The 13,542-nt window shown below is 35.2% G+C and overlaps 2 protein-coding genes across 3 annotated transcripts in view; one reads left to right on the top strand and one right to left on the bottom strand.

The window, feature by feature from the left end:
• The window catches only part of LOC113497202 (lipase member H-A), a 30,098-nt gene extending 16,821 nt beyond the window's left edge, over nt 1-13,277 (bottom strand). Inside the window, exons 1-4 of the mRNA XM_026876627.1 lie at nt 13,041-13,277; nt 12,144-12,289; nt 11,573-11,666; nt 10,793-10,944 (exon numbers count right to left, since the gene is read on the bottom strand). Of these exons, the coding sequence (XP_026732428.1) occupies nt 10,793-10,944; nt 11,573-11,666; nt 12,144-12,289; nt 13,041-13,132 (484 nt within the window). The 5' untranslated portion in view covers nt 13,133-13,277. The remainder of the gene's footprint in view (nt 1-10,792; nt 10,945-11,572; nt 11,667-12,143; nt 12,290-13,040) is intronic.
• LOC113497199 (aldehyde dehydrogenase X, mitochondrial-like) lies at nt 453-10,033 on the top strand. 2 transcript variants are annotated; one of them, XM_026876625.1, is made up of 11 exons: nt 453-561; nt 4,018-4,122; nt 4,777-5,044; nt 6,002-6,118; nt 6,709-6,896; nt 7,199-7,301; nt 7,811-7,992; nt 8,259-8,423; nt 8,798-8,955; nt 9,333-9,407; nt 9,782-10,033. In XM_026876625.1, the coding sequence occupies exons 1-11, from the start codon at nt 532-534 to the stop codon at nt 9,855-9,857; spliced, it is 1,467 nt and encodes a 488-aa protein (XP_026732426.1). In that variant the 5' UTR covers nt 453-531; the 3' UTR covers nt 9,858-10,033. The 2 variants fall into 2 exon arrangements, with proteins under 2 accessions (XP_026732426.1, XP_026732425.1); XM_026876624.1 differs by lacking the exon at nt 453-561 and adding an exon at nt 2,721-2,768.
• Nucleotides 13,278-13,542: the final 265 nt, after the last annotated feature.

Here is a 13,542-nt window from a genome sequence, read left to right as displayed (position 1 = left end):
TCTTTAACTGACGTATCAAGTGCAAGATCAAACTGAATGTTGCTAGTTTATGATACTTTTGTTTCCCTACCATTTAGTAATTTTTAAAAGAGGTTGAAGAACATCTTTGTCTTTGAAAAAAGGTTTGACTTCAAAATTTTGTTTAAATAAGTTCAAAATTGTAAGAGATTACAAAATAGCGTGGATAAAAGGCCAACACAGTTTCAATGTTATGATTTTATTACTGAAGCTTACCTAAACTATTTCATGCGTACAGAATCATGTATTCGAATTAAAGTCTACAAAACTTCTGGTTTCGATGAGCTGCAAAAAAAAAGCTATTGCATGGTAAGAACAATCTAAGTTACGCAAAAAATAAGACCTAAGTACAGTTCTAAAAATCCACTGATGCGGTTTCTCCCATTTGAAGTTTTCGCAAACATGTCCTGGCAACCCTGGCCATTGGTATAAAATTATCAGTTAGCTCGAAGCCGGCTTTGAGCTTTACCGTTCCAAGCATTTAACGTAAACAGCTGATATTAACACTGAAATATGGTGAAGGTAGACGTCAAATATACCAAGGTAAGTCAAAATATAACACTAAATTCATACTATAAAATATGAAGTGCAGATTAACAAACATTTCTATACTAGTTTCATCCGGTATTCGATGTGAGACTGTAAATAGTAACTTCCCAGTACTATTTTTAGTTTCCAAATAACAATAAAAATTCTACTTCAAAAACACTCTCTCAATAGTAACATATGATATGATTACGATCTTTCGATATTTACGTAAAATGTCGGTATAGTTATAAAATGCCTATCAATGTTTATAATTATGTTAATTGGAGATAGTGGATACCGTGCCAAAGTAAGCATCTCTACGCTATCATTTACTTTAATTTTGATGTATAATGTAATCATGGTACATAAGATTTAGTCTGAATTGTCAAATCATCTCAGGACTTGGTTTTGCAAAGGTGTTAACGTTGGCAAAATTTTTGTTTAGTCGTCAGGTCCAATCCGTTGAACTAACTCATTCATGAATTAGTTCCGGCTTCTGAATCCAGAAGTAGCTTATACCAATGTAATATTTTTTCCAATTTTGGGGATATAATGACTTCAACTTTTGAATATGAGGGTATTTTTAAAACAAATATGATTCATATTTGGTTGGGAACTGACCTTTGCCCAGATATTAAGTTATAATAAGTCTGTTATTTAAAGTAAGACTTGGTAAGACTAAGAAATAATGCTGACTTAGCTTCTTGTACCGGAGTAGCCCTCAATCTAAAAAGTAAGCGGAAATTATTAAAAGAACTCATAGTATTTTTAAGGCTCGATTTTAACCGATGTCAAAGTATCGTACAAGCTGCAGTACTTAACCGGTCTATACTGCTATAATCATCATGTCATCATCAGTTTTGTCCACAACCCAACATTTACGACAATACATAAATTAAAACTAGCACCATATCTTCGGGAACTTAGTTATTATTACGAAAGAAGAAGTCGTGATATCACTTTCGTCTTTTTGCCCCCGGCGCAAAAAGAGAGGCGTTGCAAGTTTGACGTGCTTGTTTAACAGTAGCATCATAGCTCCCGAACGGATTGACAAATTTTAATTGAATTTGTTTCGATATAAAAGTGGATTATGAGCGATTGTTCTTGTTACATTTATCTAACAACTACCCCGTGTTCGAGGCGTTTAATGACCCATTGGGGTCAAAGCTTTTACTGTTTTAAATTGAAACTTGTTTAACAACCACCATAGCCTGCCACTCTGCTAAGCGGCAGTCTATGTGGTGTCCGTGCAATCAAGTCAAATAATAATAAAATGGGTTTGAACAAATTAACGCGATAGTAGAACCAAGCCCCCAAGTTTATAATAAAAAGGAAATAAAAACACAGCATAATTATGTCTACAAGAGATAAAAACTTACGTGCCAGCCATTAAAAAACAAATTAAAAAGATTACACCCTTCATGTGCTATCTCAAGTTTAAAGTCTATTTCACAGTTGTTCTGTACAATTGCATCTAACAAGCATTAAAATGTATTAATATTAAAAATACGCGACACGGCTTAGACACGCGTAAACGTCTGACGTTTTGTGTTAATAAACTGTTTTTACATGCTTACAAATTGTTGATTTTCAGATTCTATAGAATTGAGGAGAAATCTTTCGCTCTTATTATAGAATTTTGGCTTTTGACAGTACCGATATGTGAATTAAGTAAATTGTACGTTTTCTCCAAGTAAAAATTTCATAGTATTTCAATCCTAAACTAACCTAGGCTTTAGACAGCTCCTAAACATATACTGAAGGAACAAATAACTAATAAAATCTGTATTTTTGGGCGTTATGTCAATTACAAAGTATTTAGTTTTATATTTTTAAAAAGATTTAGGCGATTTTCTTTTTTTTGATACATGGGTAGAATAAGAAATCTTTTTGATCTTTGGACAAGCAAACGTAAATTCTCGCTGCGGAAATTATTTATACTAAATATTTGGTGAAGGAAAATCAGAACATACGAATAAAATAACAAGTTTGAAAAATAGTTGTTGTCCGATTCTCAAATTAACCCAATATCATGAGAATCGGTTGCGCTGGTTTGGAGAATTTTACTGAGATTAACCTTCTTACTACCCTTTTTATTTTACGGTATTTATAAGCCGTCATCAATAGCAACATTTATTAAAATGTCAACAATCACTTCAATATATTTTAGTAAATATTTACATCGTAAAATGTCGACATTGCCTAAGGTTCAGTTCTGTCAGGTAGGCCTACTTTCAAATTGGATATTATTATAATTTGATCGCTTTACCAAAGTGCTTTGTAAAGTCATAGATAGAGATAGTCCGAAGGTTTATTTCATTGTGAAAAAATATAATCTGAGAAGACAGTATAACTAGGGCAGTTTCGTATTTAGCTTTTCGATTATACTTATTTGTAGATTTGAATGTAAAGACGTTACACCGTAACGCCTATAGGGTTTTCGTACAAAAATGTTACTTCTTTGAGCCATTTAGGATCAAAACTTTTGGACATCTTGTTGACACTTCCCGTGATCCAAAAGCTGGCTTTTACCTCGCACAGAGGATTAGTATTGCTATCCAACGTGGCACAGCAGACATGAGGGCACACTCGCAGCCCGTTTAAAAAATAACACCTTCATTATACCTATAATTTTTTTTAGTCTTTAATAAAGTCTATATGTAATGTTTATCTACCAACTGCCAACTATCTGCCACATTCCTATATGTGTTAAAAATAGTAAGTATCAGAGTTAATAATTTCGATCCCGTATCCCATTAAAAAGCCATATTACATGAATGCATTAAAATCTAGTCCGACGATTAAGTATATCAACAGGATGCAAATAATTTCGTAATCAAATGATCCTGTTGCATTTATAACAGATCATTTGAACCAATTAATCAGTTACTGAAGTTCACATTTCATTGTCATGACTAATCGAAAATCATATTATTATCGTCAATTTAATAAATTATAAATAAGCAGAAATAAACAAGATCAAATGTCCAAAAGATAGAACAAATAACAATTTCTTTTTTGGCCTCTAGGTAGTAGGTCTTTTTTTCCTGTAGGAAAAATCCTAAACTTTTAACCTTAGACACAAAGGGTCAAAGAATTAATAAATTCTATTTCCTTAAAAAATACTCAATTTCTTGCATTCCATATTACTAGACTGGCCTATTGGTCTAGAAGTTAGAGGTTCTGACTGCTATACCGGAAGTCGTGGTTTCGATTCCCACGTGTTTATGAGATGTGCACGATGATTTGTTCGGTGTCTAGGTGTAACTTATATACAACATGTATGTATTTAGAAATATAAATATGTTTATGAGTTGTCTTGAACTCGTAATACAAGTTTTGCTTAGTTTAAAACTAGATGGCGTTTTATAAGAATTGTGTAAAGAAAAATAAAAACAAGACAAGACAACAATACAAGACACACATAGGTAACATACATATAATGAAAAAAATAATTCCTCTTTTTTGTAGTTGTTCATCAACAATGATTGGGTGGACGCTGTCAGCAAGAAAACCTTCCCAACCATCAACCCTCAAGATGAGACAGTTATCACAAACGTGGCAGAGGGAGATAAGGTAAATAAGAATACATTAAAAACACTTTTTATTTCATCATTGGCTGTTTTTCTCTGTGTTTCACGTGATGTTCAGCGTGTACTTAGTTTTGGGAATTAATTATCGACTTAAGTACTTATTCCTTGCATGGGTTATATCTGCCTAAACCGACGAGGTGTTTCTCCACTCCATTTTTCCGGGCAATAGGCAGAATTTCATGAAAAACTATCTTTTTTCGTTAGGCAAAAGAATCCTCATGGACACCCTCTGTGAGGAAGGAGTGTTTGGCCAAATCCACGAGTATAAGTTAACTTTGCTGTTGAACTATCTAAGTACGATTAACATAGTAAATTAATAAATGTTTATCAATAATAAAAAATCGTACAAAGCAACCAAATTTTTTGTAAACAATTCGTTGTATTTTTCCAATCTTTGTAACAACTTGCCGAATTCCCGTGATAACGTTTTATAGTCAAACCCGGCCGAAATGAAACTGATTACATATAACAAATAGCCTTGAAATATGTAAAGCAATTATTTTAAACTTTAACTTTAATTGCATCCTTCGAATCAATACGGCTAATTCTGGAGAAAGGGTACCAATGATTTGTATATGATGCACATTTTCCCCATTTGCGTAATTTTGTCTCATCTCAATTGTCAAACATTTTCTAGGCTGACATAGACTTAGCAGTAGCAGCAGCAAAGAAAGCATTTCACCGTCGTTCAGAATGGCGTACAATGGATGCCTCGCAACGAGGCCTCCTAATGCTCAAGCTGGCTGACCTGATAGAATCCCAAGCGAGGTATCTAGCTGAACTGGAAACCCTCGACTGTGGCAAGCCAGTTAAGGAGGCAGAAGAAGAAGTTTATTATTCAACTACGGTCTTGAGATATTACGCCGGTAAAGCTGATAAGATTTGTGGGAACACTATCCCTGCAGGTAAACATTTAATCATTATTTTGTATTTTAGGTAAAAGACGTTGGTGGTAGAGACGAAAAAAATAGCCACTGTTAAACGAGATTAATAGTCACATAATTTTGATAACACAGATTGAGTACTAGTAAAAGCGTTATGCTGATAAACTGTGCACTGCGTACTACATGCACAAATATTCCTGCTCCCGAATGAAACTCCATGGAAATGTTAACGAAAAGATCGCCTATTGTGGCACCATGTAACTATTTAGCCTTGTCGAATCCTATACTTATGGTGTGATATTAAGAATATTCTATTCTATACTGATATATTTGTTACTACATTTACACGTAGGCAAATGCAACGTACGACTGAAGTACCTAGTTCCAAATATACAAGTCTATTGATCAAAAGAAATCACTTATTGCTGGGTCTTATTCATTCCCGTGCCATTTGAACTTACTGCTGAAATATCATAAAGTATTACTTAAGTCAGTACTCGAGTTCAATCGAATCTCATTTGGCCATACTGAAATATTTAATCTGCATCTGCAATATATGCACGTATCTGCATAATGCATTTAGCGTATTTTATCAACGTGTAACAGTTGTTCCTCTTATCAGTACTAGACATTAAGATAAATTCAATAATTGACGTCTATTGTCACGATCTTTCCGGCTTTAATAAGCGTGATTGTAGTGTGATATTTCTAATTTCTAACTACCTAATCGGTCTGAGAAATAGAAATGACGTGTTAGGGAATTCACTAAACGAGAAATAAAGTGATTAAGTTGCACAATCTCGGTAAAGGGAGATTCGACGAATTCGCATTAGAAACGAAATTTGGAAAGAAACTGGTTCCCTATAGATTTAGAATAAGGTTTTAAGATTTGGGAGAGGAAAATTGTAAGAGATATATCTACTGCCCATGAACTAAACCATATTGTTTGAATATTTAACAATATGTTATTTTTTGCAGATGGCGAAGTTTTATCTTTTACGGTAAAGGAGCCGGTTGGAGTTTGCGGCCAAATTATTCCATGGAACTACCCAATACCTATGATGTCATGGAAAATATCACCCGCTCTAGCTGCAGGTATGTTACCCGACAAGATTCTGTGCCGAAAAAGTATAAAAAAATTAGAATTTTGCATTGCACGTTTCAATAACTAAACTACATAGAGTATGATAACTTTTCCTTTTTAATCATATTTTATATACAGTAACACATTCAATAATAATAATTTGATTTTAGAAATACCAACCTTTTTAGTAACAGTTCGAATAGAAAAATAAACTTCCAAAAATTGAAATAAAGTATTGATGATATTAATACTATTTATAGATAACTAGCTGTTACCCGCGTCCGCGTGGTTAGACAATATAAGTTAGGAATTATTGGACGGAAGCCCTCGAAGATGAATATTTTTCCCTGTTTTTTCCACATTTTACATTGTATCTTCGCTCCTATTAGTCGCAGCGTGATGGTATATAGCCTAAAACCTTCCTTGATGATGGTCTATTCAACACATACAGATTTTTTTTTCAATTTGAACCAGTTGTTCCTGAGATTAGCGCGTTCAAACAAACAAACAAACTCTTCAGCTTTACATATTAGTATAGAGTATAGATATGTTCTTCATTGTATTTTTTCCCTTGATTTATTAAACACGTACATTATTTCAGGTTGCACTATAGTTCTAAAACCTGCTGAACAGACGCCACTGACAGCTCTGGCCGTGGCCGCCCTCATCAAGGAGGCAGGGTTTCCCCCAGGAGTGGTCAACGTAGTCCCGGGGTACGGACCTACCGCGGGAGCAGCCCTCACTCATCACCCTGATGTTGATAAGATTGCTTTCACTGGATCCACCGAGGTAACATTATCTTACTCCAGTTTTGATGGCCAGTAATCTTCAATATTTTTTAGATATTTAGCATCTCATTCATCATTTTCACTTGACGCATTTCAATTTCATAGTGATGATTTCAATTTCATAATTTTGGTTTCTTTTTCCTTTAGAAAGAAATTTTGTACTAGATTCACGGTCATGCATTGATTGGCAGTATTTTTATTTATTTGTGTCCTGTTTTTTGTATTTGGTTTTATCGAACATTACTATTTTATAAGTTATTTTTGGGGCTTGTAGCAACCGTTTTACGTTAAACCTTGTTGCAGGTTGGCCGTTTAGTAATGGCAGCAGCCGCCGCTAACAACCTAAAAAGAGTGACCCTGGAACTTGGTGGCAAGAGTCCACTAGTGGTGTTTAATGATGCTGATGGTAAATATTTCATGTAACATGTATGGTCCCAATTGTTTTCCTCATAAACCAAGTTCTATTTTGGAATGAAAGCAAAATTCGCTCCAAGATGATATATAAGCATACATACGGCAAGCATGCATACACGACAGGGCTGTTGGTGTAGTGGCTAGTGACCCTGGCTGCTATACCGGAGGTCGTGGGTTCGATTCCCACCCAGGACTAATGTTTATGTGATGAGCATGATCATTTGTTCTATATTTGGATGTAATTTATCTATATTACGTATGTATTTAGAAATATATAAGTATGTTTATCAGTTGTCTAGTACTCATAATACAAGCTCTGATTAGTTTGAGACTAGATGGCGTTGTGTGGAATATTATGGATTATTATATTATTTATATTATGTAATATTAAATTCGAATATTAATGTTACAAAAGCAACTGTTGTTATATATCATCATTATTGTGTTATGACTGAACCCGAAACTTAGAAGCACTTGAACAACAATTTATTATTCTTACAGTTGAGAAGGCAGCTCAAACAGCCCATGCGGCCGCTTTCGCCAACGGCGGCCAGTGCTGCTGCGCGGGCACTCGGACTTACGTACAGTCCGGGATCTACGACCAGTTCGTTGAGAAGGCTGCCGAGATCGCGACCAAGAGGTCCGTAGGCAATCCCTTCGATGACGTCCAGCAAGGACCTCAGGTATAATTAATGTGATACTTTATTTTCACAAGTCTTTACAAGACCTTCAATTTACTTATACTTCACACATTTTCCTTTGTTAGTTTATCATGATAGGATGCATGCAATTGTGCATGTTGACTTGAAATAGTATATTGAAAAGATTTTAGTATTTTGAAAAGTAATTAATGATTTTTTGTAAGCATTTTTGATATGATTTAAGTAAGTTTGAAATTATTAGTTGCAAGCACTCTTGCTTAAGCATTAACACTACATTTTATTTCTAGATTGACAAAGAAATGTACTGTAGAGTCCTTGAATACATCACCGCTGGGAAGGAAGGTGGAGCGAAATGCGTAGCTGGCGGCGACAAAGTAGACAGCAAAGGATATTATATCAAGCCAACTGTATTCGCTGACGTCACAGATAACATGAAAATTGCTAGAGAAGAGGTATGAAGTATTTCTTGACCATTTGAGGATCGGTGTCGGTGTGCCATCTGACCAGAACAAGCAGCCTTCCGGTAATATGGCATATCTTGTGAGACTTATAATGAGTAGACTGCAACGGAATCGTGGGTATGATAGAGATAGTAACAGTATTATCGTCCAACAGACTAGAGGGTCTACCCACATGTTTCAAAGTAATATTATAACAGTAAGTTGTGGAAAAGTGACAGCGCAATACAAGGCGTAGAACATCGTCTCCCTTCCACCCATCCAATAATATTACTTCAAGACGTGGTGATAAATTCCCTGTAGTAATTCTTTAGCTCGAACATATATGTTTCTTTTTCAAATTTATTTATTGAAATATTGTTTTGTAGATTTTCGGGCCAGTCCAAAGCATCCTGAAGTTTGATACCTTCGAGGAGGTAGTGGACAGAGCGAACGACACCAACTACGGTCTTGGAGCTGGTGTTATCACAAATGATATTACTACTGCGCTTAGTTTCGCTAAACAAGTCCGAGCTGGATCCGTTTGGTAAGTAAATTGTTCACTCCTTGACTGCCTTTCAGCACGTCTCATTGATATTGTCGTTGTGAAAGTAAGATAGTGCATCATTCTGCGTTTAGCGGTGTCTCTCTTCCGCAAAGGTTTCAGACGTTTTGGTTTTCCATCGGCTAATTCTGGAGACCAGAGCGTGGTATCCCCCATTGTAATATTACTAATAGCACAGACACGAAAATTTTTTGATGATTGATGTTTGTTAATCTTTCACGCAGCTACTAGTGGACGGATTTGGATGAAATTTGGTCTACGGACAGTTTATAACCTGGATTAACACATAGGATAGATTGTTTTCTTGATTAGTTGAAAATATGCAGAATTTTTTAATCGACATATTAAACAATTTTCAGGGTTAATACTTATGACCACACGACGAGTCAAACACCCTTCGGTGGTTTCAAAGACTCCGGTTTGGGAAGAGAGTTGTAAGTATGAGTTCTGTTACATAAACTAGAAATATTCATAAAAAAACCACAATCAACGAGGATGCCGAATTTTTTCCACGTAATTTAGTGAATAGTTTTGCATTCGAGTTTTTTTTTATTTTGTTCCGCAAACATTACATCAAATTCCAGTGAATGGAACTTACGCGTGCCGTCACTTTTTTGTATAAATTTGGCTAGGCGTTACATCACAATCTCCTAAACCTAAAAACATTTCATCTAATTTACATCAAATTGTGCACATATTTCATTGCTCTCAATACAAAAATCTTTTTTTAAGAAAATCCGAGTCATAGCGAAATTTGGCTCTTGCGTAAAAAAATTCGGCAACTAAGTAATCAAAATCCATTTTTCAGGGGAGAAGACGGAATCAACCAGTATGTAGAAACAAAAACGATAACTGTCTCTTTACCGAAACAACCTCAAATATGAGGCACACATATTATATACGAATCTATGTAAAATAATATAAATTGTAATGTCAATAATATATAATAATTTTTTATCATGAAAATATTATATTTGTACTAACTTTGTTAAGGCTGAAGTGGTTGTTGCATAATTGTAATTATTTTATTATCATTTTTAAATATAAATTATTAAGAATTTATAGTGTTTTTATTTCACTTACGCTTTACTAATGATGATTTAATACACGCAAAGAGACCGTTTTGAAACAGTCATGATTACGTCTCATGAAAGTTTTTATAATGATTTATTAATTGTTTGGATTATAAATATGCTTGTCGACGCGAATGTGCCGTGTTTAAATCTAAATTTAATCTAAAATTCATGTGTTTATGAATGAATGTCTTGCGGCATTTCATGTCTGTGAATAGTAACATATTATCGCCGGTAATATTTTCTAAATCAATCTTAATGTGCAACAAATGTCTACATTAGTAGCTCAAAAACATTTTCACCACAATCACCTCGCCAAACAAACGTGTCATGGATTCAATCCCCGCGAAGGACAAGCATTTGTGTGATCCACGAGTGCTTGTCCCGAGTCTGACCAGCCTTGTGTTTCACAAATTCATGTCACATGACTTGAGTTTGTGAAATCCTCACGTAACAACGATTAATTTTCTTATTGAGGGAGTCGACGGAACGAAATTCAGAAAATAGGAAATAAGTAATCAATTTCATGTCGTTCATAAGTCATGATTTTTCATAAGCAGGTTCGAAATCCGACCAACTGTTGGCTGATTTTCAGATGGCCCACAACGTTCCTTGAGGGCAGGATCCGCGCGTGGTTGTGACAGAGAGATGCATACATGTGCTCCGCTGTCACGCTTCCACAATTCCATTTGGTTCTAGGCCGTTAATCGACACTCTATGAAGTATAAATTATAACAAAGACTTACCAACAATTTTGTACTGTTTCTCGGTGAGGTGATTTGAGATCATGCCACATATATGTGCTCCTAGCGAGTGACCGACACAGGTGATAGTTTTCGCTAGTGCACCGGCTTGCGTGATAGATGAATACAGTTGAGCTGTGCACTGGGCAGCCTTTCTGAAAAAAGAGGCTTAGTTTATGTTCCTTGCTTTAGGTGCTATGTACCTCCAAGTTGTTCCTCAAGAACTCTTTAAAATGTGACTCACCTATACGAGTCACAATTAAAAAGATTTATTTATTTACATTTCAAATCTATCATTACAGACCATGCGATGGACCAGTTGTAATAATATAATTAATTGATATTAAATAAAAAATAATATACCTTTTGCTAGCAGGCATTATTACTTACTATTCATCGATAAAATTATTTAGTGAACAAGTAAACAAATCTAACCGTTCAGCCACGGTATTGCGCGTACGCAAGTCTCATAGAGATACGGACGCGATAGAGAGGCGCGCTACAAGAAAAAAGTAGTGTAGTGGTAAGCCTATTGAACAATGATCCTCGTGGTGTCATTCTAAAGATTACAGAAAAACAATGGTATTTTTTTAAATTGTGATTTTCACATATGCTCTCTAAAGAAATTGTAATAAAGTCATCATGATGACATAATTTCATTCTTTGTAAGGCATAATTTATCTTTATGCTGTTCCTAGCGAATTCCTTTGTTCATATCATTATCTATATCTTTTCTATAACCAGTATGATATAAGATGTGTGTATGTATACAAACCAACTTACTTCATATTGGACAGCGCTGATAGGTAACATGGGAACCTTGTAAGGACTGACCAATCCACCATGAAAACGTTGTAGTCTTTTCTGGACAGGTAAGCTGAGGAGAAATTTCATAAAAAGGTTGAATTAAATGTCACAGACGCTTTCATGTCATACTCATTAACGTTAGGAAAGGTCAAAACGAATTTCACGTAATAAATTCTTAAAATTTGGTCTCTTTAAAGGTTAATATCTTCAGGTTAAAGGAACATTTCTGGGGTGAAATTTCGTTTCACATTTTTCGATTTAATAATTAAACATGAGCACGTTGCACGGAAAGTTAATATTGTGGAGTCTGGGGATGTTAATATTTTATATTATTATTTATCTTATTCCAATTCTAAGCCATTATAATACTAGCTGTTGCCCGCGGGCCTGCTCGCTACAAATCGAAAATGACCCCATGGGAACATAAAAACCATCTTATATAATCCTGGTTATAACAATCTGTGCACAAATTTGGTCTAAATGCGTTCAGTGATTTTAGAGGAACAAACAAACGCGTTTTCTAATATTAGAAGAATAATAGACTCACCGTCTCGTATATAAGTCATTGGTGTCTTATCATATGTGCCATTAAAACCATGAATGATTAAGACGTTCTTCCTTACTTTCTTCCATCCAAAATCTCGTAGGAGTTTCGGATATCGCGGGTCAATGTAATGCTGATGTGGGTGTTCCCTGGAATACGATAAGTTAACATTATAATAGACACCTTCAAGCAAAAAAGAAAGAAGGAGGAAAAAATAGGTTGGATTGAATACGTATGGTAAAGCAATCAAAAGATCTATTAAAATATAAAACTGACCGATTAAAGAAATGTTGGCAGTATAAGCAATATCGCAAACGTCTTCCTATCTGGTTCGATAAAGGCCAGAAATGTATGATTCTAACTGAAATAAACTATGAACAAAGTCGCAGTAAACAGCTAGTAAACTGTAAAAAACTGGTTAGATTGTTTTTGAAACAAACATTAACAAAAAGAGATCCAACGACTACTACTTCAACTTCATTGCATCGTTGTTCAACTGCTTTGCATGTAAATTACCCTTAAAAAAAACAGCGTAAAAAGTTATGCATCGCATGGACTGATCCGATGCAAGAAATAACGTTATTTAATCGTGAGCACTGGTATTACAAGCATCATGTATTTAATCTGATTGTTAACGTCCGTTTAGTTTTGGACCCAACCGGAGACCTTAATCATGACGTAAAGCGGCGGCGGCGGCGTCGAATCGCGACCACGTCGAGTCTAATCGGACGATCCCGATAAATGCGCCTCAATAAATCGATTTCAAACAATTATGAATCTGCCTGACGCGACTGATATAAAAGTTCCGATACCCACAACATCAAGCCCTGAACGCACAGCACCTCGGTTTTCTCATAATCTAAATAACTAATCTCCAATTTATACTGTAATTCAACTTACGGTGTATACATAAAGAAGTTAATTTCGCTATCTGGACACTTCCACTCTCGTTTCATAACGCAGCGAAAGTAACGGAAGTCTATCATGGACATGAGATCGCCATCCGCCTCGGTAACTGGAAATAATAAACAGGAATACTTAAATTAAACATAAATACCCTTAACTAAGGAGGCCTGCTTGTGAAGTAATATTTTAGCAGTTATAGGAGTGAGTAGGCGGATAAAATGGCGATGTAGTCGAGCGGCGCGGCGCGGCCGGCAGCGTCTTACGTTAACGCGATAATCTTACTAGAGGTAGTGGTAGGCACCGGGGATATCCTCATTTACAATACTTTTGAAAGGTTGTGACAGCATGGCAACAAAGGTTTAAAAATTTGGATCAACTTATATTTTATACCGCTTGAATGAAGATTGTATGAAGGATAGAAATGTTCTTTTTTTTATTACAAAGATGGTCCTGAAGTATCCATAATAATATCAATTAATCTATTCAACCTAACAAG

The sequence above is a fragment of the Trichoplusia ni genome, chromosome 9, assembly GCF_003590095.1.
Source record: "Trichoplusia ni isolate ovarian cell line Hi5 chromosome 9, tn1, whole genome shotgun sequence".
Lineage (NCBI taxonomy): Eukaryota > Metazoa > Arthropoda > Insecta > Lepidoptera > Noctuidae > Trichoplusia > Trichoplusia ni.
This window is presented reverse-complemented; position numbering and strand designations above follow the sequence as displayed.